General features: G+C 35.9%; 4 protein-coding genes across 6 annotated transcripts; all 4 read right to left on the bottom strand.

Moving 5' to 3' along the window:
* LOC141648561 (BTB/POZ domain-containing protein At1g63850-like) lies at positions 1-3,929 on the bottom strand. The gene is made up of 3 exons (XM_074457291.1): positions 3,463-3,929; positions 2,465-3,219; positions 1-454 (listed from the first exon to the last, which is right to left on the bottom strand). Exons 1-3 carry the CDS (start codon positions 3,842-3,844, stop codon positions 155-157), a joined length of 1,437 nt encoding a protein of 478 aa, XP_074313392.1. The 5' UTR covers positions 3,845-3,929; the 3' UTR covers positions 1-154.
* Positions 3,930-4,806: 877 nt separating this feature from the next.
* LOC141648560 (uncharacterized) lies at positions 4,807-9,157 on the bottom strand. Of its 3 annotated transcripts, none has more exons than XM_074457290.1 (3): positions 8,896-9,154; positions 7,109-7,230; positions 4,807-5,541 (listed from the first exon to the last, which is right to left on the bottom strand). In XM_074457290.1, exons 1-3 carry the CDS (start codon positions 9,066-9,068, stop codon positions 5,531-5,533), a joined length of 306 nt encoding a protein of 101 aa, XP_074313391.1. In that variant the 5' UTR covers positions 9,069-9,154; the 3' UTR covers positions 4,807-5,530. The 3 variants fall into 3 exon arrangements, with proteins under 3 accessions (XP_074313391.1, XP_074313390.1, XP_074313389.1); XM_074457289.1 differs by having other exon boundaries at positions 4,807-5,550; positions 8,896-9,151; XM_074457288.1 differs by lacking the exon at positions 4,807-5,541 and adding an exon at positions 6,255-6,591 and having other exon boundaries at positions 8,896-9,157.
* A 974-nt stretch (positions 9,158-10,131) lies between these two features.
* LOC141648562 (NADH dehydrogenase [ubiquinone] iron-sulfur protein 8, mitochondrial) lies at positions 10,132-17,798 on the bottom strand. Its single transcript, XM_074457292.1, has 8 exons — positions 17,608-17,798; positions 16,804-16,888; positions 15,359-15,412; positions 15,141-15,232; positions 14,908-15,021; positions 11,045-11,112; positions 10,718-10,829; positions 10,132-10,549 (listed from the first exon to the last, which is right to left on the bottom strand). Exons 1-8 carry the CDS (start codon positions 17,659-17,661, stop codon positions 10,454-10,456), a joined length of 675 nt encoding a protein of 224 aa, XP_074313393.1. The 5' UTR covers positions 17,662-17,798; the 3' UTR covers positions 10,132-10,453.
* A 733-nt stretch (positions 17,799-18,531) lies between these two features.
* LOC141646498 (serpin-ZX-like) lies at positions 18,532-22,829 on the bottom strand. Its single transcript, XM_074454372.1, has 2 exons — positions 22,293-22,829; positions 18,532-19,445 (listed from the first exon to the last, which is right to left on the bottom strand). Exons 1-2 carry the CDS (start codon positions 22,731-22,733, stop codon positions 18,651-18,653), a joined length of 1,236 nt encoding a protein of 411 aa, XP_074310473.1. The 5' UTR covers positions 22,734-22,829; the 3' UTR covers positions 18,532-18,650.
* Positions 22,830-23,705: the final 876 nt, after the last annotated feature.

Raw genomic sequence — 23,705 nt, 5'->3', positions numbered from 1 at the left:
TAAAGCAAATATTGAATATTTCAACAGGCACTCTAGTTCCAAGATTCGAATCCACAAGGACCATCGTGATTCGCAGAGTAGTATTTACAAATATGTACATAATTTAGAAGGGATAGTAAGTGGTACCATTAAGATCATTAGATGGAGTTTGTTTCTAAGAGAGATGTGTAGGCAGAGGTGGTCGAGTCGCACGACGAAACCAGGTGTTGAAAGCAGTAATTAAGTGAGGACAATCTTCAGAATCCCTTGTCGAGAAACTAAGGCATTGCTGTAGCAATTCTTGGGCATCGTCCATGGGTAATGTGGAAATGATCCTCAGAAACGTTTCTTCGAGCTCCAGATAGAGAGACATAGGACTGTGAAGAGCATGCTTATGGCTAGGGAGCACCGGGGAGGCGTTGTCTTTGCATACAATCAGCACCGGAAGCCAATCTTTCACCAGTTTCATTCTAACCTGAAAGCCAAAATTAAGAGAACTGGTTCAACACACTTTTAAACTGCCAAATTATTCATAACCCCATGGAACCTTTGCATGCATAGGCGTGCGTGTTAATAAATGGGTCATACAGAAAGGTCCAGGGAACACTTGAATGAACCCGTGAAATAACAGTACAAAGTAATGATATAACCATTCTCAAGTTAGTTTCTTTCTTTAACAGGAGTTAGGAATCATAAGCAATGAGTCAATGACCACTTATTCATGAGATAAGCTTCACTACCACTCGCACCTACCAACTTTAGTAACACTCATACTTCTGATGAAAGAAATTGTATGTTCAAAACACAAGCATGCCAATGTTTTTGAAAAAGTGACGTGAGATGATGAGAACTTTCAAGTGCAATGAAATTGAGCAAGTCAGATGCGCGCACCGACCCGTCTATAAGCTCAAAGCAATATAATTTCATGAAGGATTGACTGATCGAAAGAAACTAATAGTCGTGATAACAATATCCATTACACTGTGCGCAAAATAATGTCAGTAAGAAGCAATAACACAAAGTAGAACTGAATATGACCACTACCAACTAGGAAATACGGAATAACAAATAAATAATAGAAAAGTAGTTTCAGAGTTTTTTCCTGTCCTCGTATAAAGAATTAGACAAAAACAATCGTGGCAGAAGACAATCAGAATCAGAAGAATCAGAATAAGTACTGAAGGCAATAGAATGATGCTACCTCACAAGCAACTGGCCCCAAAAAACAGACATGCTTGAGAAAGATAATCGCAACTAGAGTGAAAACAAGTGAACTAACAAGAACAACAATGTTTTCCAAACACCCTGTCGGCCTGTTCTAAGACAATGCTATAGGCATGGAATTGCTACCCTTTGAACCACGGTAATATTATTTTACTTATAGAGGCTCACTAACTTAATGCATTGTAAAACTTTACCCCAAAAGCTGTTTTTTGGGCCAGTTGCTAACCACTAACCAATAGATAAAACATCCATCATCATTCAATCTGAAGAACCCACTAGGCCGCAACCACCAGCATTCGGGTTTAACGCAATCTGGTGGCGAGCAAATCTCTACCAGTTCAACATTCAACAACAACAGAAGTGAGAATCTTCAGTTTTAAGGACGGAGGGATTTAAAATAGAAATAATATCTCTCCACGCTAAAACTGATACATTGTCTGACTCAACAACAAAATCATTCTTATGCTTCAAGGAACAAGAGAATATGCAATGACCACAAGGCAAATGCATTGTACCGATAAACAAAAGACAGCAAATTTGTATAACATTGAATCAAACATTTTAAAATAAAAAATCAATTCTCAATACTATATGGATACAAGAAAACAAAGATCATAATATCATATTCTTGCCGCATCATGAAATCTATCATCATCTCACGTTCATAAAATTTTTACCAATCATGGTCATTATCATCAATTGTTCCAATATACCAATCATCATATTAAGGGTTTGTTTGGATAACAAAAGTAGAGGGAAAGGGAGGGGAGAGGGAAGGAGGGAAGAGAAAGGGAGGTAAGGGAAGGGGAGGGCAAATGGAATGTGGGTGTTTGGATACAATTTACTTCCAAATCTTAGCTATTATGGAGAGATTTTGATTTGCCTTGGAGGAAAGAAAACGGATCCCTCCAAATCTCTCCCCCTCCATTTCCCTCCACACATATTTGCTATCCAAACAAGCCATTTTATATCCCCTACTCCCCCTCCCTTTCTTTTCCCTTCAAATCCCTCAATCCAAACACACCCTAAAAGATAGACAGTGGTACAATGAGGTAACAATGAAATATTTTTAATTACTATAGTTCGAATTCCCAATTTTCGTCTACATTACTCTATTAGCTTATCAATTCGTCCCCCTATAATTTTAAATTTTAAATCTATGTTTAGCCCACTCATTGTAAATGTTGTTCTGTCATTGACTATGATACAGATTACAAACTAGAAACAATGAAGTAGAAAGCATTAAGCAGACGGTATATACCTGCCTCGAGACCAATATAGACCCCGAAACCACAGCACTGGCAAGCTTGGAAGTACATTTCAGCACAACAGTAGGAAGTCCAGGAACAATATTCCTCCAGGCATCATCCTGAAACGCTCGCTGCAAATCAGCAGCAAATGAAGCCTGCTCACTCCACTCCTTGACCGCCACATCCGCAACCCGAAGCTCAATCATCCTCTCCACAATCCACATCAAATGCTTTCCGTTCGTCAATGCTGTGTGCAAATTTAACCTCTGAATAGCCTCTGTCTCATTATGATCACCTCGAAAATCTGGACTCGAGTACTCCTCCAATGATCCTTTCACCACCTTTAAACTCATCATAAACGCATTCTCCAACACACGCCTAGCTGATTCTCGCGATGAAAACTCTCTCAACAACCTTGCGACAAATGCCTTCACTGGTGCAACATTCGGATGATTCTGCTTTGCCGAAATCAACAGATTATGCAACATTTGCTCGCAGGAATCACTCCTTGACGAAATAACCCTAGCTAAAAGTTCATTGGATTCATCCTCACTCAAAATCGGCATCAAATTCACAATCAACTCCTCCTCCTCCTCGTTCCACGGCACAGCTTCCAAAAACCTCAAACATTGCTTTACACAATCCTCAAACAACAATTTCACCGCAACATGCAAAATCGATACCGCATAACTCACACTCACAATCTCAGCACACAAATCATCAGCATACAGCAACTGGAGAACGATCAGATGTGAACGCATCGAACCTGCACTTCGTGAAACTAACGCTAAAACTCTCGGAACACAAATAATCAAACTAAAGCAGCTGAAGAACAATCAAATTAAAACGAATTGAACCTACACTTCGCAAAACTAACGCAAAAAATCTCGGAACACAAATAATCATACTAAAGAAGCTGAAGAACAATCAAACTAACGCTAAAAATCTCGAAAAAAAAAATCATCATAATAAAGCAAATGAAGAACAATCAAATGCGATTGAATCGAACCTGTGCTATGCGAAACACCGAGATTCATCTTCTTCACAGTATTCCGATCATCCTTACACCATCGATCAGACAATAACGTGGAGAAATACTTGGCTTTACAAAGAACGGAGGAGTGGAGGTAAACCTGAACTTCATCGGATAAATCTTCAGTAGAGCTAGAAGCGTCGGAATCTTCTAGAAAGAGACGAAGGAGAACGTCGGCGGTAGAAGCGTCATTAAATCCACCGGGAATAGGAGAGAGAAAGGAGTTCCGGCGAGGGAGAGAAGAAGAGACGGCGGCGGTGGTGTCGCGGTGGTTGAAACCGGGATCGATGGTGGCGTTGACGGAGGATGATGCGGTGTTGATACGCTGTCGTTTTTTCAGGGTTGGGCTTCGTTGCATGATTGATTGGGGGGATATTTTTTAGGAATGAAAGGGAGTGATTTCAGTGATTGTGGATAATTGATATTTTGGGAATTGTAAAATCTAATACGGCGTGTTTTATACATACTGTCTTTCGTCACGGCTCATTCATTTGTTTACCTCCCTTCATTTGTTTATCTATTCCATTTTAGGGTGTCTCATTCATTTGTTTACTTTTTTTTATATGCGATAGTTTTTTTATGATGGTCCGCTTGTCATGCGCTAACAACCATCCCCTTCCCTTTTCTCGGTCTTTGTGCCGAAACTAATGGTAAACAAATGACCGAAATGGAGCAAGTATATATTTACAAAAGCCTTTTATTCTATTTTCGTATCTCATCTTGTATGAAAACGATCTGACCCTTAAATGTGACAACCCAAACAACTACTCTATTTTCGTATCTCATCTTGTATGAAAACGATCTGACCCTTAAATGTGACAACCCAAACAACTAATCCCTCCATATCAATCCAAAGGTAACATTGACTTTTTCACACTTGCCGAGACACGTTTTGCAACGTGAATATCTTTAGTTACACATTATTAAAAATTATAAAAAATTGATATTCTTGTAGCATTCATGACGATAAATCAAACAAGATCTCACATGACTATATTTTGTCTTATAGATTAAGAATAATATCGAAAATTCCCTATGACCATAAATAGTGTCATTTTGGTCAATGTTCCCTTTGGATTGGTATGGAGAGAGTATTTGCAAATGTGGATTAGCCTTGTTTTAGAACCCAAAAGGCAGAGACATCTAAATTTTGTGAAGGGTTTTGAGCAACACGAAATTAACACAAATTCTCATTTGTGACGGACAATATCCATCACAAGCTTGTCCGTCACAAATGAGAATTTGTGTTTGAAAAGTGTATATAAAGATATGGAACGGATGAACTACTCCGTAATCCGTATGAGGCAATGTCACTATAAATCAACTCAAAACTTACTAATATTTGATAATACAGCACATTTGATTTGCAATCTAATGTTTTTCACAAATTCTCATTTGAGACGAACATTATCCGTCTTTTAAGACCGGTCAAATAGCTACCAGCCAACCACCTTACATAGACAGGACAATCAAAATGCCTAAATATTAGCAAAAAAGACGGTACTGTGTATATACTCATATTAGGTTCCACACACGAATCGCCATTTTCCCTAGTATTGTAATGTGGCTCCTTAACACAAAAAAAAATTAAAAAAAAAATGTTTCTTTGTGGATTAGGCAGAAAACTACAACAGAGTCGTCACGGCCGCTATTTCTCCAGCCATGGAAGGATTTAGAACGTACTTGCAGAAAACGGGCGGAAGAAAACCTACAAAACTTTAGAGGAAACAAGAGTCTGTAAAAAGTAAAAACCAGTGAAGGATAACTAGCAACAAAAGAGCAATATATTTCCAATATGGGATAAAGTAGCCCAGAATAATGTGACTAGCACCAGTAGCGGAGAAAAATGGAGGTACGGTTCACTATGGAATAACGAATGGCTATATTATGAATGTTCGCTTCAAAGTGTGCACCAGTGAGGCGGTGAATGAGAGTCGGATAGGCCAATGTATAAGAACCTGGCAATGTAGGGGGACCAATCGAAGATTAGTGAGAAATTCCGTCGTCAACTGTGCACACTGGAACCACATCCTCCTGGTTAAAGTCACCGAGGAACTGCAAAGGCTAGAAATGCCAATGAAAGTTCAAGTATACGAAATCAGTAAACTGAAGGTAAATGAAATCAACGTCAATAGAAGCACAACAACTTATATGAGAAGGTGTTGCATGCAAGACAAACTAAATCACCAGATAATTAAATGAGGAATGCAAAAGTCTATGGGTAGGTCTCACGTGCGAAACCGTCACATATGTAACTCACTGCAATAGTAGAGACAGTAAGAGCACGCCAAACAACAGATTGTGATGCTATAAGATAAGTCTTATTCAGTACATAGCAGACATCTTACATTTCACTCAAATGCATGAATTTCACCAACAGTTATGCAAAAACTGAACGGTGATCGCATCTATGTAATTTGTATAGTGTTTATTCATGTAATTTAAGTTTTAACCCCATGAAGCAGGGGTTGTCTTCATCTATAAAGGAACTTTTAGTCAGCAATGCCATTAGTCAACTACCAAGTTGAGTCCAACTACATATACAAGCTCTAAGGCTAAGTGGTGGTTATGGGCAGAAACAGCCCAGCAACATAAAAGCAGCTAGCATTGTTCACAATCACCCCCGATAAGGCTATAAAAATAACGGACAATGTTCTTAATCCAAAAATGTACAATTATTAGCTATCACAAAAGCACCAAATATAGTAAAACTTCAAGAGCTTACAATCAGAAGCAAGTGAAACAAAGCGGAGACAAAACAAGCGATATAGCTAGGGTAACTTTTGTCACATCGGAAATGAGACTTGAGAATATTAAGGACATCTGATTCTAGCCCAAAGAAATAAAAAACTTAATAGGATCCGCTGTAATACAAAAGACACAATATGAGTCTAAGATTACAAAAAAGCTAGGACTCTCTCAGAACAACAAAGTACTCTTAAGAAAAAGTGGGAATCCCTGATCATCTAACACAAAAGGCCTAGCGTAATTTTATTTTCTCAATGAAAACCAAGATGAAGATAACTTAATCTTGTTATTTCCCCCCATATAATTATAAAGACGAGTTTAGAGAGCTTGTGAGTTGCGGCAACGGTATAGCCAGTCCTATACAAGAGAAGAACCAAAGATAGTTTTCAATCAGAGCAACAAAGGAGGACAGAACAATAATTTGATCATCTTAACATGAACTAGCAAAACCAATGTAGCACAAGTCATGGAAAGTATTCCCATGTGGCCATGCCAGCCTATAGAAACAAAATTTCATGCTATTCTGAAATTGTCAACCGTCATTGAAACCAATCATGTTAGTCGATCCCAAATCATTTTGGGAATAACACTCTATTGTTGTTGATGATGCTGAAATCGTGACAAATTATAATATGTAACCAACCCAGATAAATCACCAACGTACTCGTATAGTTAGTTCATTGATGTAACAATTTTTTCATTTTTGCAACCATTACTCTAGGTCAAACAAAACAAAATTGCTCAGAGCAGAAACAAAGTAACCAACTTAACATTTTTTACTACAGTAAGACTATATCCGAAGCTAAACTAAAACATTAGATTGCAAATCAACAAATAATCCACCAAAACTATAAAGAGAGATAGAGAAAATGACCTTGTGCAAGGGAACTCCAACAGGTCGAGTCCATGGCGAGAATGGAATTAAGACGAGCAGACGCAATTGCACTGTGAAGCGGCTTCTGCGACTCTACTACACTCACCATTGCTGAAGCTAACCTTCATAATATAGCAATAAAACTATTACATCAAAATATATCAAATTAATAACAATTCCTGAAAATAACTCAATATCATTTTCGCTACACAAGCAATAAGGTACACCTAAGAGACATCACGCATGTGCCTAAGAACAGTGGCAATGAGAGGGGGCTAGCAGAGCTACTAATGAACGATTCAACGTATAACACAAATTTTAACTAAAAGTTGGACTTTCTTCTAAATTGCTTGTTAACAAAGCAGCGCAACACGAATTTTAACTAGAAGTTCGACTTTTCTTCTAAATTACTCAATTACGGCTAAGAGACCTAAGAACAGTGGCAAAGTGGGGGGCTAACTAAAAAGTTCGACTTTTCTTCAAAATTACTGGATTACAATCTTACATTATCAATTCACTAGCAGAGCTGCAAAGCAGCCTAAGATACAAACTGTTAACTAAAAAGTTCGACTTTTCTTAAAAATTACTCGATTACATTATCAATTCACTAGCAGAGCTGCAAAACAGCATAAGACACAAACTTTTAACTAAAAAGTTCGACTTTTCTCCAAAATTACTCAATTTAGATTATCAATTCACTAGCAGAGCTAACAGAGCTACAAATCAGCGCAAGACAAACTTTCAACTAACGAGTTCGACTTTTCTTCTAAATTTCTCGATTACATTATCAGTTCGTCGCCTAAAAAGTTCGACTTTTCTCCAAAATCACTCAATTTAGATTATCAATTCACTAGCAGAGCTACAAAGCGAGGGGGCTAACAGAGCTACAAATCAGCGCAAGACAAACTTTCAACTAACGAGTTCGACTTTTCTTCTAAATTTCTCGATTACAAACTTTTAACTACGAAGTTGGACTTTCTTCCAAATTGCTCGTTTACATAAATCAATTCGCTAACAGAGCAACAAAGCAGCGTTAAGACAAGAATTTTAACTAGAAGTTCGGCTTTTCTTCTATATTACTCAATTATTACACCTAAGAGAAACATGTACCTAAGAACAGTGGCAAAGCGAGGGGCTAGCAGAGCTACAAATCAACGTAAGAGACAAGCTTTTAATCAACAAGTTCGACTTTTCTTCAAAATTACTCGATTACATTATCAATTCACTAGCAGAGCTGCAAAGCCGCATAAAGCACAAACTTTTAACTAAAAAGCTTGACTTTTCTTTACTCAATTACATTGTCAATTCACTAGCGGAGCTGCAAGGCAGCATAAGACACAAACCTTTAACTAAAAAGTTCGAATTTTTTTTTTTCAAAATTACTCGATTACATTATCATTTTCACTAGCAGAGCTGCAAAGCAGCATAAGACACAAACTTTTAACTATAAAGTTCGACTTTTCTCCAAAATTACTGGATTACATTATCAATTCACTAGCAGAGCTACAAAGCGAGAGGGCTAACAGAGCTACAAATCAGCGAAAGACAAACTTTCAACTAACGAGTTCGATTTTTCTTCTAAATTTCTCGATTACATTATCAGTTCGTCTCCTAAAATTTCCAATCTACGTTTAGGGACGTATATTCAAATCCTGGTTCCGCCACTGCTTAATCAAAATGAGCAAGTAGAAGTATCTAATTCAAGAACTAAACATAATTAATTATGCGGATAAACGTAAATTAAATGCAAACAGTAAAGAAGGAAGAAAATGAATAGATATTTATACCTAGAAGCGGAGAACATGGATCGGGTTTGAGAAGAAGAGAAAGGCGAAGCAATAAGCTTTGAAGTTACTGACAATGTCGAAAATGAAGACGAACAAGGTTTTGAATTAGTAAAGATAATAATATTGGCGCCTGAAGTTAAGACTGATCGTATTGAACTTCTTATTGTCGCCATTTTTGTGGTATTCTAAACTTTTTGGAGAGTGAGGTTAAACCTAGTGATGGCCGATGGGGAAAAAAATGAAACAGCAACTCTCCTAGGATCGTTCTATAGTATAAGGCTGATTCAAAAGGAGAGAAAACCAAAGAAAACAACTATATTTATTTATAATTTTATTTTATTTTAACTACCCGATATTTTATGAAAAAACTAACATATCTAAATATACAATTTATCAATATAAAATTTTAAGTTATCAAAATAAAATAATTTTTTACATGTTTATTAATTAATTTATTTGGGCTTGTAGTTATTGGGCTAGTCTTATGAATAAATTGGTCTTACACAACAATTTGTGAAAATAAAATCATGCGATGGGTCAGCAATTGGCCCAATTGGTCACACACAACTTTTTGTTGAAGGAGTTATTCGTTTTTATAGTTAAAACGGGTCAAATATTATTCATTTTATTTTAGTTTTCTTTCAGGTGTTGCTAAACCTCATCGATACATTATTTCGAATTGTCGACACATTCTAATCAACTTTTAGTTTTACCTCCATTCAACTCCACTTTACATGTTTCTCTTTTGCACATTATTCACAAGCGGACATTCAACTTTAATATTTTCTCGATACATAAGTTCAAATATATTCATGTGGGATCTTATTTGATTCGTCTTTAAGAGTACATTAAAAATATCTTTTATACTTTTTGCAAATACGTAGTTAAAGATATTTATCGCGTAAAAGTCGCGTTGCCAAACGTGATAAAGCAAACATGTAAAGCGGAGTTGAATGGAGGGGGTAATTCACTTAACTTCTCTTTAGTCTCCTACGACCTGTAATTAATCGTGAAAGTTTAATAGAAACGGTTTTTATCATAGAAACGACTAGTAAGTAATTCGTCTTTTTGATAAGAAGTTTTCACGTCCAGACCTAGATATTGCCCCAATCGATTTGTAAATGTCGATTAGTTACATTGTCACAACTAGTAAGTAATTCGTCTTTTTGATTTTTTTTTTTTTAAATCGATTTGTTTTACGTCAAATTGACGTTCAACATACTTACAAACTTCATCTTTTTCGAAATGAGGAAAACCGTTTTGGTCCTTCAACTATCTTTTAAAAGTATGGAGTATATTACAGGTAAGCAACTGTAAGAGGCTTATCTCACAATCAACTACATATGCCACTTCATAGAACATACGGAGGCACATAAACTCGATAGAAAGCTAACAACATATCAAAACGAGCATCACGGCAATGTAGCAACAGTTTAGAAAAAAACAAGCAACAATCACAAGATCCCCGAAGATCCATGAACAGTGAAGCTTTATTGAACGCAATAGAGCCGTGAACGGAAAAAAAGGAAAATATTATCTGCCTCAATTAAGTAATTGATCACCGGTACAAGCTTTCAGATCTCAGATTCTCGGCAATCTCGGTTTCCCACCTGTCACCATTCTCAAGCAGCTTCTCTTTGTCATACAGAAGTTCCTGTGACCATTTAAACAATAATGGTTAATAAAAATAGCTTAAACTTATAGAGGGAGTGAAAAATATACGAGGGGTTGATCATCATGGGCAAGAACGAGTACATTTTACCTCTTGGTGGTATACTGGTATGTTAACTGAATCTCAACACATCGCAAAAGAAGAACTAACCTCATGAGTTTCAGTAGCAAATTCAAAGTTTGGTCCTTCCACGATAGCATCAACGGGACACGCCTCTTGGCAGAATCCACAGTAGATACACTTTGTCATGTCGATATCATACCTTTAAACCATGAAACGGAAAATCTCTCTGGTGAAATGATGCTTGGGAAAAAAAAAACTGTGCGTTGTGCAATAAAGTTGAACATTCTATTTTGGCATGATAATAGCTTTAATATTTTCAATTTGACACTAGAATCATTTGTCTGGTTCAGCCACTATGGTCAAGTAAAATAGTAAAAACATCAAGCTGAAGAGTAAGCAAATATTGATGAATACCTAGTGGTCCTCCGACTGCCATCTTCCCTTGCCTCTGCCTCAATAGTTATTGCCTGTGCTGGGCACACCTGAGTTTTAGATGAGATATTTAGATTTGATTACGCCATAACCATCATTTAATAATGACTCCAATGGACCAATTGTACAATGTATCCTTTTAACATGAACAACATCATGAATAAACGCAAGAAAAAGAGGTCAGACATAAGAGGACCGGTTTTTCAAAAGTTTCACTGGCAAGAAGCATATCAATTTCTCAAACGACACTAAAAAACTGAGAAAATGGAACTAGAGATTTTCAGCCAACCAGTTAGAATCCAGCAGTTCTGGGAGAAAGTAGTCGATGGGTAATCAGGTATAAGGTGTGGATCAAGCAGTTCCGGGAACATGAATACCAAAGAGCTAAAAAAACACAATAGGTTGAACAACTAGTAGTCCGTATTGTGTACCAGTGGCATACTTATTAAATTTTTGTTGTCAAAGAAATCATCGTGGATTTTATACTAGTGTTGGTGAGTTTCTAAAAGAATTCTCCACCTAATAAGAGCTGAAGAAAAATCAAAACCAATCTCATCATTCAGCTTTTGCACGCTGATTTTTATCTGACTCAGGAACAATATTTCAACATATTACTTTAATAGATAAGATTGCTCCGATTTCACAAAGAGTTGATGCAGCTTCGGATTGCACTAGGATCTTGTGATCATTATATAGGAGTATGGAGAGAAAAAGTCAGTAGTCACCAAGATTTCAGATCTTCATTATCTATGCTCTTTTATGATGAATTCAAAATATGGAACATGCGTGTGCAGGCATTCCCACTAAAACATAATACATCAACAAAATGGCAGCAGATAAAAAGAAGGTAGAGCTACTTAGATTGAGTTAAGATAAACTTTTTGCAGTTTATGTTCCAAGAAGATGAAACATTACAAGTTCTAGGATAAGTTTGAGCTTAACCTTTGCAGCAGAAAAAGAGGGGAAAAGTGGAAATCAACAAGCAATCATACTAAGGTGATGTTTGGCCAAGCTTAAAAAGTGTGTTTATAATGGAAAAAGTAGTAGCTTGGCCAAACATGGTAAATTAGAGAGTTTTAAAAGTGCTTTTGAGAAGTCAAAAACTCATTATTCACCCCTAAAAGGAGAAGTAGATATTTACTACTTCTACTTCTACTTTTTATATAAAGAACCAAATAAGCAAACAAAAGTTGTATTAAAGTAGTTAGGCCAAAGTACCAGGGTTGCCGAATTCGCTCCAGACCCTAGCGAATCGCGAATCGATACGATCGTATCAATTCGTGATTCGTTAGCGTATCAGTTCGCCCTAATACGGTAAGAATTCGCTTAGATAGAGCGAACTGGAATACTGTGCGAAAACAAGAAAAACTGGGAAAAAAAAAGTTAAATAATGAAAGATACTTACATTTTTTATATGGTGGAAAATGGAAATGATTCAAAGGAAAATTGAGATGAAGGACGAGGATGGAGGATCAAGGAAGAAGATGAAGTTGTTTGGTCACCATTGATGAATGACGAGCATGGAGGATCAAGGAAGAAGATGAAGGCTCAAGGCTGTTTCAAGTTTCAACTGATGAAGAAGTTTATGGGTATTGGGAAGGAGATGAACGGATGAAGGAAGGAGATGAACTGATAAAGAAGTTTATGGGTATTGGGAAGGAGATGAACTGATGAAGAAATTTATGGGAATTGGTAATTTGGGTAGAAAAGTCTTTCCAGTAGGTCTTCTGAGAGACGGTCTTTTAATAAGGTTTATTGAGAGACCATTGTACAATTTGAAGAAAAAGTGGTACTAAAGGTAATAAATTAGGTACAAATCATGATTAATGATAAAATGGGTACATTTATTATGTAAATAGGTACGAAATTACTATATTACGATAAAAAACAAAAGGGGTACGAAATACAAATAAAAGGGTACGAAAGATTGGTCTCTCAATAACTTAGTGAGAGACCGTCTCTCCTAAGTTTTAGTGAAGTCTTTATTGGGAACTGTAAAGATTTTTTTGTTTTATTGATATTTTATTAGTGTGATTGGAAGTTGGAACACTGAACATTTAAGGATTTTGCTAAAAATATTTTTTATTTTATTTGTTTTGTACATTAAGCGAACGAATTAGCGAATTATATTATTTTAATACGCTTAACGTATCGGATACGCTCAATAGAGCGAATCGCGAATTCGTATTACGAATTCGTATCGAGCGTATTACGTATTCGGCAACCCTGGGCCAAACATATAAATTTTATGAGAAACCGCTTTTACAAAAGTATGGTCAAACAACAAACTTTTCCGAAAAGTAACTTGTGAATAAACTCATTTTAAAAAGGAAAAGTCATTTTCCATAAGCAAGGCCAAACAGCACCTACGGAGGTGTTTGGTTCATAAAAGAGAAAGGGAATGAGTGAAGGAAAGGGAAAGAGGGGGAAAGGAATGGAATTACCCCAAAATTACATTGTTGTTTGGTTACTTTATTAAAAACGAAGGAATAACCCAAATTGTTTGTGTCCCAAACTGCCACCCATTAGTCCCATCACCAACCACCCATCCAAACACCATGACCACCTCCCACTCCCACTCACAGCGGCTGCCCCCATCGACTTTAGCTTGTTGCCGGCACCCTACCGACCGCACACCCATAAACACCACCCTATTTTGAATCCTCAATCCCGATAAACCCCATTATTTAGAATTTCCGGTTCGTTATTTGGTAATTCAGATACTCATCACCTATTTTACAGGAAATTTGTACATACTTGTGAAGCAAAATCAGTATGTGCATGTGAAGTTTACTGATTTAAGGGGCACATACTTATAAGTAATTGTTAAGAAAAAAATGGTAACGACTAACTCAGGTGTGCTTGTGCAGTTGGGCTTATGGAGTCAATATCACATGATTGGATCTCCATGTGTTTCTTAATGGTCTCCTATCATTTGTATTGAATTAGCATAATTACGAGGGATTTGAATGCATTTTTTAAGTTTTTGATTTTTTTCTAATGGTGGACTAACGGTAACGTCGACGCAGGTGCTGGTGGCAGTGACCATTCCAGGAGGTCGGGGGGACGACGGGAGCTGGTGGTCGGCGATGAGTAGACAGTCGTGGTGGTGGTGCCTGGTGGTGGTTGGAGATGGAGTGGTGGTGGACTGGTGGTCGGAAACTGGTAGTGGGCAGTGTCAATGAGTTATGGTGGTAAGGTGGATTAGAGGGGTAATGGAATCTCATTCCTTAGGTGGGTGAGAGGTAAGGAATTAGAGGCAGTTGGAGGAAAGGAGGGAATTTCATTCCCTTTGTTTGTCTCAAACAAACACTAACAAAGGGAATCATTAACTTTGATTCCCTTTCCTTTTCCAGAAAACCCCTAACCAAATGCCCCCTAAAAACACAAGATATAAGATAACAAGCGACATGCTTTCGAAGCAATATTAACCTGCCTTTGTTTAACTTTTTACCCACCTTCTTTGATCAAAGTTCAAACAGCTAACTGATAACCTACACTTTTTAGAACCACCACCGTACTCGACTGTCACACCATCTATGAAGATGTATTTTTCACATACTTGTACAAGAACATATAACAAAAGATAATTGATAAAGCACTCTCTGTTCTAACGAAAAAACAAAACAGGTTGCTTTTCATTTTATTGTGAAGCAACAATCAGTAGATGCAGTATGCAAGTTTCATTTGAGTCATCCATAATGGTCTCTTAGCAACACGGGGGAAGGAACATGCAACCTCCCCCCTACCACACTATTTGCAAGAGCCCGTAAGACCTTGGGTTAATGATGATGTTGTTATACAAACCTCAAAGATTCAAACGAGAAAGCAGTTGGGGTTCTTACAGCTTCACAGAGTTTACAGGCAATGCACCGCTCTTCTCCAGTTGGATAACGGCGGAGAGCATGTTCTCCACGGAAACGAGGGCTCAAAGGACCTTTTTCAAACGGGTAATTGATCTGCAAAATCAAAGTGTTTCAAAACCTGTTCTCACTTTAATTTTTGAATAAGTATAAACTATTCATCTACTATTGAAAAGGGTAGACGAATTTAGCAGATAGCGGAAGAAGAAACTTACAGTCACTTTTGGCTCAAAGAAGTACTTCAGTGTCAAAGATAATCCTCGAACCATCTCAGTTAGAAATAAAGTATTTATGCTTCTCTCAAAAACTGAATCACGAATACAAATGTCAGAAGTTGAGAACCCATTATGGAAATAACACCTATCCTGAAGAAATATAATCAAAATCCTAAGAAATACAAGATAAAATGTTGTATAGAGGATGATGTGGTTACCGGAACTCCAATCCTTTGAGATCTCCTTTGCAAGTTGTTCTCTTTCTTCATCATCTGTAATGTACAGATATTGACAATATTACTGTGTCTATATGTTTCCTTAAGCACATGAAGTAAAGCACTTTAACATTATCTGCTTTTGTGACTTAGTGAAGCTTCTGAATCTAATTATTGTATATTCACCCAAACGTCTAATCAACATTCAACTACTGGCATTCAAGGTAAGCCGGATAAATATAACTAGCAACTAACTATAGCCCTCAAGGAAAATACTCAGTTACTGACATTGTAACAAACACAAGGACAAATTCGACATGAATGGAGGACTAAAACACCTCATATTTCATTATACTACCACATGCTGGCACTTCTATAGGGGAACCATAAGAAAACAATGTAAACAAGCACCGACGAAACTTAGTTTGAAACAACCACTAAAGCTAAGTCAAATGGCGCGGAGAAAGATGAAACAGTACATATGATTTTCACCTAACGCACACAGAAATAACACTTTCAACACATGAACCCGAATCATTTTCACGATACGATCAATATAACGAAGACCTTAAGCACAGGCAATAGCCTCCATGACCTCCAATCCTTAATCCATGTGCTCTCCTAAAAATGATTATTACTAAGACCGATAAATTATTATAAACATCGACCTAGATCACACAGATAAGTTTATGAAGACAAGGGGGATATGGGAAAGAGGATGAAAACTAACTCCGATGATAAAAACAAACAAACAACTACCTCCCTTCCAGAATCTCATCCCCGCCCCCATTATTAATCAAGCACTCTAAACAAAAATTGGCATATCCTGATCAATGATTGATGATCTTACATAAGCTGATTACACATAATCAACTCAAAACATCCCCACAGATACAAGTGTCAACGAATTCTTGCCTCTCATTACATTATTCTGCTTAGCTAACAGCCAGAGAGCAGCAAAGAAGAGCTGTCATACTATCATTTGAAAGGTTGTTGGCCTTTTACTTATTAAGCTACTAGAGGCACCTAATTACCAACTGAACATGTCTCGTAAGTCGTAACTAAAAGAACTAGCAGATAATAACTGGAAGGATCATTATCTACTCGGAGTATGTTTGTAGTCAAAATGAGTGGTAAACTCACTGGTAGTGAACCCATCTATCATTCCAATCACATATAGAGTTATAGACAAGATAGCAAAAAGTTTTGATCAGACGAACAATAAGCTGTAACACTTCCAACATCAGTATTTGAATTCGGATATATTACCAAAATATTCAATATACCCTTGATCTAGCTTCTAAGACACGAATCCTTCTCGTTAAAAAGACTACATATTCAACTAGCAATAATTCACTGCCAAACACAAACTTAGTGTTGGATTACATAGAAGTAATTTGTTTCATCATTCAAGAAACGACTACAGCTATGCATCCAAAAACACATACCTTTATCGGTGGAAAATGAATGTTTAGTAGCAAACGATCTCGTCCCGTACAAACCAGATCCTACCAAAGCCTGTCCACCCAAAGCCTATAAACACAAGAGCATCAGAAGCAAAAGTAACGAGCTCACTACACTAGCTCCACTTAACCCCGCTCCAACCAATCAAATCAAATAAAACTAAAAAACATCTGTAACATAACATTTCAAGCTACACGAAACCCAATTTTAGTCTTAACATCAAGTGAACCAATGGAGTTATTCAAATGTTTAACCAAAACTTCACTTTATACCGTTTTAACAAACAGTGAGTAGTTGTGTAACTTATGTTGAGTGTCATTTTAATTAGCATCGCTTCACCGCCGCGTCACATGTAATCGTAACTTGTATTGTAGTTTTTATAACCATTCAATTGACCAACATTGAACACCAACACACAATCTACAGGACAAGTGCTTCGATACATCAATCCTATGTTACTCCGACTCGACTACAAATGTCGGACACGGTTATTTTAAGCGATTTTTTCACTTTTATTACGCTTTCAAAACAATCAGATAGGTTCATTCATCTCTAAATTACTCTTTTTTTGACAAAATAACATTGATTTCTAGATTAATCGAAGTTTTACGAGCATAATTCAGCTAATTGATTCTTCTAAAACACATTCAAATCAATTCAATTAGATTACGCAGCTAAAGATTAATAATCAACAAAAAATCGCAAAATTACAGATGATGAACAGAGAAAAAAAAACAAAAAAAGGAAAAGGATAAATGTTTGAAGATTAAGAAATAGCAGATGCTTACAAATTGACGAGAACGAAGAGAGAGAAGAGACCTCCGAGCTATAATCGCCGCCATTTTCAAACAGAGCTTCGAAACGATGTCGCTTAATCAATTGAAATGAGATTCGATCGCTGTTTTTCTCTCACCTGAATGAAGGGAAAAGCTGGTGATGTGGAGTTAGTTGAACCGGTGAACGTTTCAAACCGTTCTTCTGCTAGTTTGGACATGGTACTAATCTTAGTAAACGGGTTATTTGGCTCGGGTTAATTATTTGCCCAGATCAAGCACATATCGAGTACGTTATAATTTGGTTCACGTCAAGTTTGTCGGTTAGGGTAAACCGTCTTTTAATATTAATTACGAAAAACTTATTATGTCCTTTTATTTCATTTTATCAAAAATCATCTATCTTTCGATTAATTAGCTAATTAATTTACCAGCTATGAATTTTTAGTTACCTTATAAGCTATTTTTTTAGATTTCAGTTAACTTTTTAGGTCTAGTATAACTAAAGAAATTTGAGATATAATATATGAATAATGGGAATGGTATTAATATACCATAGAATTAGTTACATATATGAAGGCATTTGTGATTTATATTTCTCTTGTAAGACCGTCGCACGTGCGACCAGTAGAAAAGTGGCCATTTTTTGATAAATAGCTACCACTTTTGGTTAAATGGTGACCACTTTTTATGGCAAAAAACTGATCTATTTTTTCAAAGTGGTCACTATTTACCCAAAAATGGTCATTATTTATCAAAAAGTGGTAGCGCGATACAACAAATTTTGCAAAAAAAAAAAAAAAAAACAAAGGAAAACACGGAAAAGAAGACGTGAATCTATTTTTGGTAAATAGTTTGAAATCCGCACTAATTTGTTAAATAGTTTAGGTTTGAACCAAGCAAAAAATTCCAATTAACTACAAGTACCAAACACAAGAGTTGTATTTCTCCAAATCAGAGATTAAAATAGCTAACTAGCATCAACCATCAGGTATTAATCTTAATCATTCCGAGAAATAAAACAAAATATAAACTCCATAAGAATTATGAAACACAAACTATTTAGGATTAAGAATTGTACCAACAAAAAGTGTAATAGCAGAACTATCTTCTCTAATCATAAACATAAACGGGTGATCCGCTATAAATTCAATCGGAGGAGGCCGTGGTCTGGTGGGTGGCGCACGTATAGCCTTTGTAAGCCCCTGAGTGATAGCTGTGGCCACGGTCCCGACTTCATTAGTCTCGACACAACACTTCTGAATTATATCTGTTACGTACAGTGGTTTTGTGCGGCCGTCTATTATTCCTGTAAAATCTTCACACTCCTTATCAAATGGTGATATCAATCCCAATTGTTTCATAGTTTCCGTCAAGGAAACATGGGATTTAAATTTAAATTTTGGGATGCGGAGTTTGTTCACTTTAGTATTCTTAAGCTTAAATTCCTCATTGAACATATTTTTATGAATCTTGATTTCATCAATGAGATTTGGCAGTCCATCCTTGTCATGTGGAAGGAATACATACATTGAGTAGCACTTTGTGGATTTCCCAGTTATGTACTTCATCCTTATAACCTTGCACTTCTCGAACGCTCCGTAATCAAAGCTATTGTTCCATTGATTCATAAAGGGAACTCGAACTTTGTGTCCGTCCAGAAGATTAAAGCCGTCGTCTTCTGTGTTTATTGATTTAAATGAATGTTGCCAAGTTCCTTTGAAATACAAAGCGTTAGCCAACAGTAATCCAGTCTCGCGATGAGTGATACTGTTTCTTCTAAGAATTCGTTTGATCAATCCTTTCGTTTCTTGTTTGGCCCATGAGTTTGCTTCTTTCACCACTTGATCACCCTTTAATCAACGCAAATCAAATTTCTCAGTAAACATTATATACTATGACTAAAACTTTATTTTTAAAGTGTATCATCAGAAAAAGAGTAAATTAGCCCTTTTGAAATCAACTTTTTTAAAATTACTCTCTTTTAAAATTGTTTTTTAAAATTAATTACTCCCTCAAATTGCATTTTTGCGAAAATTACTCTTTTAAGTTGCATTTTTTTTTTTCCTAAAATTGCATCAAAACTCATAATGTAAGTGACTTATTTCCACTATTTTTGAACTTCACCTACATTTGTCTACATAATCTAAAAATCCAAAAAATACTATAAAAAGGCTAGACTTACGAGTCCACTGACAAAATAAAATGGAGTACACAGCCTCTTCTTTTATGTACTGCTACATGAATGGATGAACCATTAAGCTTAAAACAATTCTGTAAAATGGTATTCCCTATGTTCCGGTCATTTGTTGTCCTTTTCCATTTTGGGGTGTCTCAGTCATTTGTTGTCCTTTCTATTTTAAGAATGGATTTGATGAGTAATTTGATCATTCCCACTCAATTTATTCCACTTGTCATTTATTAATTGGCCCTCTACCCTTTCCTTGGTCTTTGTGCCAAAACCAAAGGACAACAAATGACCGAGACGGAGGGAGTACTCCTTATCAGATTTATAATTTAGACTTTTAAGTTAATTTTTATTTGATTATTCTATATATTGATAGCATTTTCTTGATGTACTGATCTCTTTGCTCATTGCCTTCAAGGCTTCAACAATTTGTCGGTTTAAGGATTTGGGAGTTTAAAAGTGAGCTTTTAGTTTATTATTATGAAAACCGAAAAGAGGCTACCTTACACGACGAAGGCTGGAAACCAATTTTAATTGCTATGAGAACTTAAAAGACGCTAACTTACACAAAGAAGGCCTAACAAAGAAAAAAAAAAAAAAAGTCGTCCAATATTTGAGCACTGAATGATGGGAAGAGAAGATTGCCTTTAAGTCGAAGAAGACTATGATGAAGAAAGCTTTAATGAATATCAAACCACTTCATGTCAATTTCTCAAAAAAAAAAAAAAATGTTGTACGAGAGTACAAGTGTTAATATTGTACTGGAATATGTAATGTCATAGTAATATAGTCAGCAAGAGAATTAATATTTACTATGTTTTATATTAATAGCTATAAGCCTTTAATGAAGGTTAGTCACTACAAACGATTCTAATATATGATGAAAAAACCAAATTTATATGTTTTGGTGCTTACAATATAAATTTTACCTAGCTCGTGATTCTGAATTTTGAAACATTAAGAGTGCAACATTTTTGCATAGCAAGTTCAGTTTATAGTTTCTAAGCATTATAGTTTTTGAGCTAGGTAGATCATACATCCGATGTACTACCACCAGTTTATAGTTTCTAAGCATTATAGTTTTTGAGTTTTGTTTTAAAAATTATGAGTTTTATATAAAGCTTTTTAGTTCAATCACTTGAACATTAAACTTAAAAAATGACAATGAAACTCAAAAATATTACATATAAGCTTAGTGAAATTTGAGTTTTGACTGAAAATAAATAAATAAAAATCTCACTTATAAACTTTAATAAGCTCAGAAAAATATACATCTGCTCAAAAACAAATAAAATTTGAGGTCATAAGCTCAGGAAAAATACACAAATACTCAAAAACAATTCTGAGTTAATACATCCGATATATGTTCTTTTTTCTCGTATTTGGTTTGTATGTTTTTGAAATGATGCAGTGTGCAAATTCAACTTCAACTGCAGGGAAATCTACGAGATATATTGGGAGGCAGAGTTATGGACTTATGTCCCTTATGAAGTGTGCACTGATACTTGATGAGCTTTGAAAAGAGTATCTCAGGCTACAAGCTCACTTTAGAATTTAGACGGATTGCTTTCTTAAGCTCACATTAGAGTTTAGACGGGTTGCTTTCTTTTCCTCATAACTTGAACACAATCTACACGGGATTATCACTGTCTCTTATACTTTAATTGTGTCTCTTATACGTCAATTGTTACATACAATTTTGATTAGCTATGTAGAAAGGTCAGAGACCATTCATAGTCTACATGGGTATGTATTTATTGGAGAACATAGACCATTATGGGATCTATGATCCATGACTTTTGTACATTATGACTCTCGATCCTCATTCATATAAGAAGGTTGAAAAAAACAAAGGTCAGAAAAAGATAAATAACCAGAAAATAACTTTAACAAGGCTAGAAGACCACTTTCAACGTTTTATGTAAGTCGGCAATAGCATGGCAGTTTAATTAAAGAGGGGTGATATGAACCTTCTCCCTCCCACCTTCTCTCTTTACCCACTCACAATTGATTAATTTAATATATATTATGTGAGGTTAAAAAACAAGAGGATGAAGGAAAAGAAACGATTTTTTAATCAGTTGTGAGAAGAGAAGGTAGAAAAGAGAAAAACCATAGTAATTCTCTTATTTAAAAGTATGTTGACGCAAATCCCGTGATTTTTCACGGGACCAAAAACTAGTTATACCTTTCAAAGTATAGATTGGCTAAGCCACAAACGGAATAAATTCAAAAAAAGACTAAATAAGTCACTTAAATTGGTGTTTGGAGTAATTTTAGCAAAAAATGTAACTTAAGGAAGTAATTTTAGCAAAAAAATTTAAAAGAGAGTAATTTTAAAAAATTTGATTTCAAAAGGGAGTAAAATCTAATTTACTCTCAGAAAAATTATACAGTTATTTAACAGTACGTATATCATCCGAAAAATTGTACAGTTATTTAACAGTTGTACTCAATCCGAATATCAAAATTGTACAGTTAATTAACAAGGAAAATTAACGAAAGAGTATACCTGATTAACGAAATCGACAACCCTAGGATAAACATTATGAACTTCCCTCAAAACCTTTTCAAAGTCATCCTTTAACGAAAACTGTTGATCAAGCCACAATGCATTAACATAAGAGATTTCAGGCGCATCTTTGGTAGACCATTTTTTTAAAACGCCACGTAATTTGCAAGCAGCCGCGTTTAAGTCTCCCACATTACGGTGTCCTAACAGCTTAAGCAACTGATCTTGCGTCGAGTTTTCCGTTCCAACAGCGAGGATTCTAAGTACGGCATCGATCAATGCCGGAGAACAAACCAAGGTCTTGTTTTTGTCTAGATTTTCTTTAATAACATGTTTCACAACATCTACAGAAAAGTTCATGTTGATTACTTTTTCATCAACGGTTTGATTATCGTTGGTTTTATCGTCTGTCGATTCTTTGGTAATTTTGGGATTCTTCATTGCCAACAAGTTTAGGGTTTTTTTTTACCAAAAAAAAAAACAAGTTTAGGGTTTTTGCGTATGAGGTTTTGAATGTCTGTGGTTTAATAAATTCACTCGGTGAATATTCTTGGACTCTTCATTCGGTAAAAACAAGTTTAGGGTTTTTGCGTATGAGGTTTTGAATGTCTGTGGTTTAATAAATTCACTCGGTGAATATTCTTGGACTCTTCATTCGGTAAATACAAGTTTAGGGTTTTTGGGTTTATAGTTTTCTCATTAGGGTTTTAGAGAGAAGAATTGTTTGTCTGCTGAGAAAGGAAATTATTAGCCCATTGGACATTTGGACATAAGTTAGAAGAGGCTTATTTTTTTAGAAAAAAAAAAGGTATTAATATTATTATTAAATATTCCTATTCTTATTCTTATTTTATAAGCTTTAGACTCATAATTATTCGGGTGGATATTGTAATTGTAATTGTAATTGGTCTTATTCTTGCAGGTCAGGTTTTTATCTAGTCGGTTGCCATCACGCATAAGTTACGTCAGTTATAGTTGTGGGAGTCTGGGACGGTCGGGTTGGGTTGAATAAGAGAATAAGTCGAGTTCGGGTATAATGATTTTCTTATACTTTTTTAGGAGATTTATTCCATTGAACTCATCGCTACAAAGATTTATTATTTCTGCATAACAATCACGGACACACACACAGCCTTCTAATTCCCTTAAAAATAATCGTTAAGTAAAGTTGTTGTTGTCGTGTCCAAGCATACAAAAAAATCTTAAAAAGAAGGAATGACATCAGGTGATTTGGAGGAGGTAGAGATGATAGTGCACGTATGGAAAAGAAAGGAATTTCGCAGCGAGTTGTATGTTGTGAATTTAGGAAAGGGTAGCGTATCCAAGTTTCCCGGTCCCGGGGTGCTCCGTGAAGATTCAATGTGTGCGATGATGGCATCAGGTGATTTAATCTACCTTATTGCTAATAACAGA

The sequence above is a fragment of the Silene latifolia genome, chromosome 3, assembly GCF_048544455.1.
Source record: "Silene latifolia isolate original U9 population chromosome 3, ASM4854445v1, whole genome shotgun sequence".
Taxonomy (NCBI): Eukaryota; Viridiplantae; Streptophyta; class Magnoliopsida; order Caryophyllales; family Caryophyllaceae; genus Silene; species Silene latifolia.
This window is presented reverse-complemented; position numbering and strand designations above follow the sequence as displayed.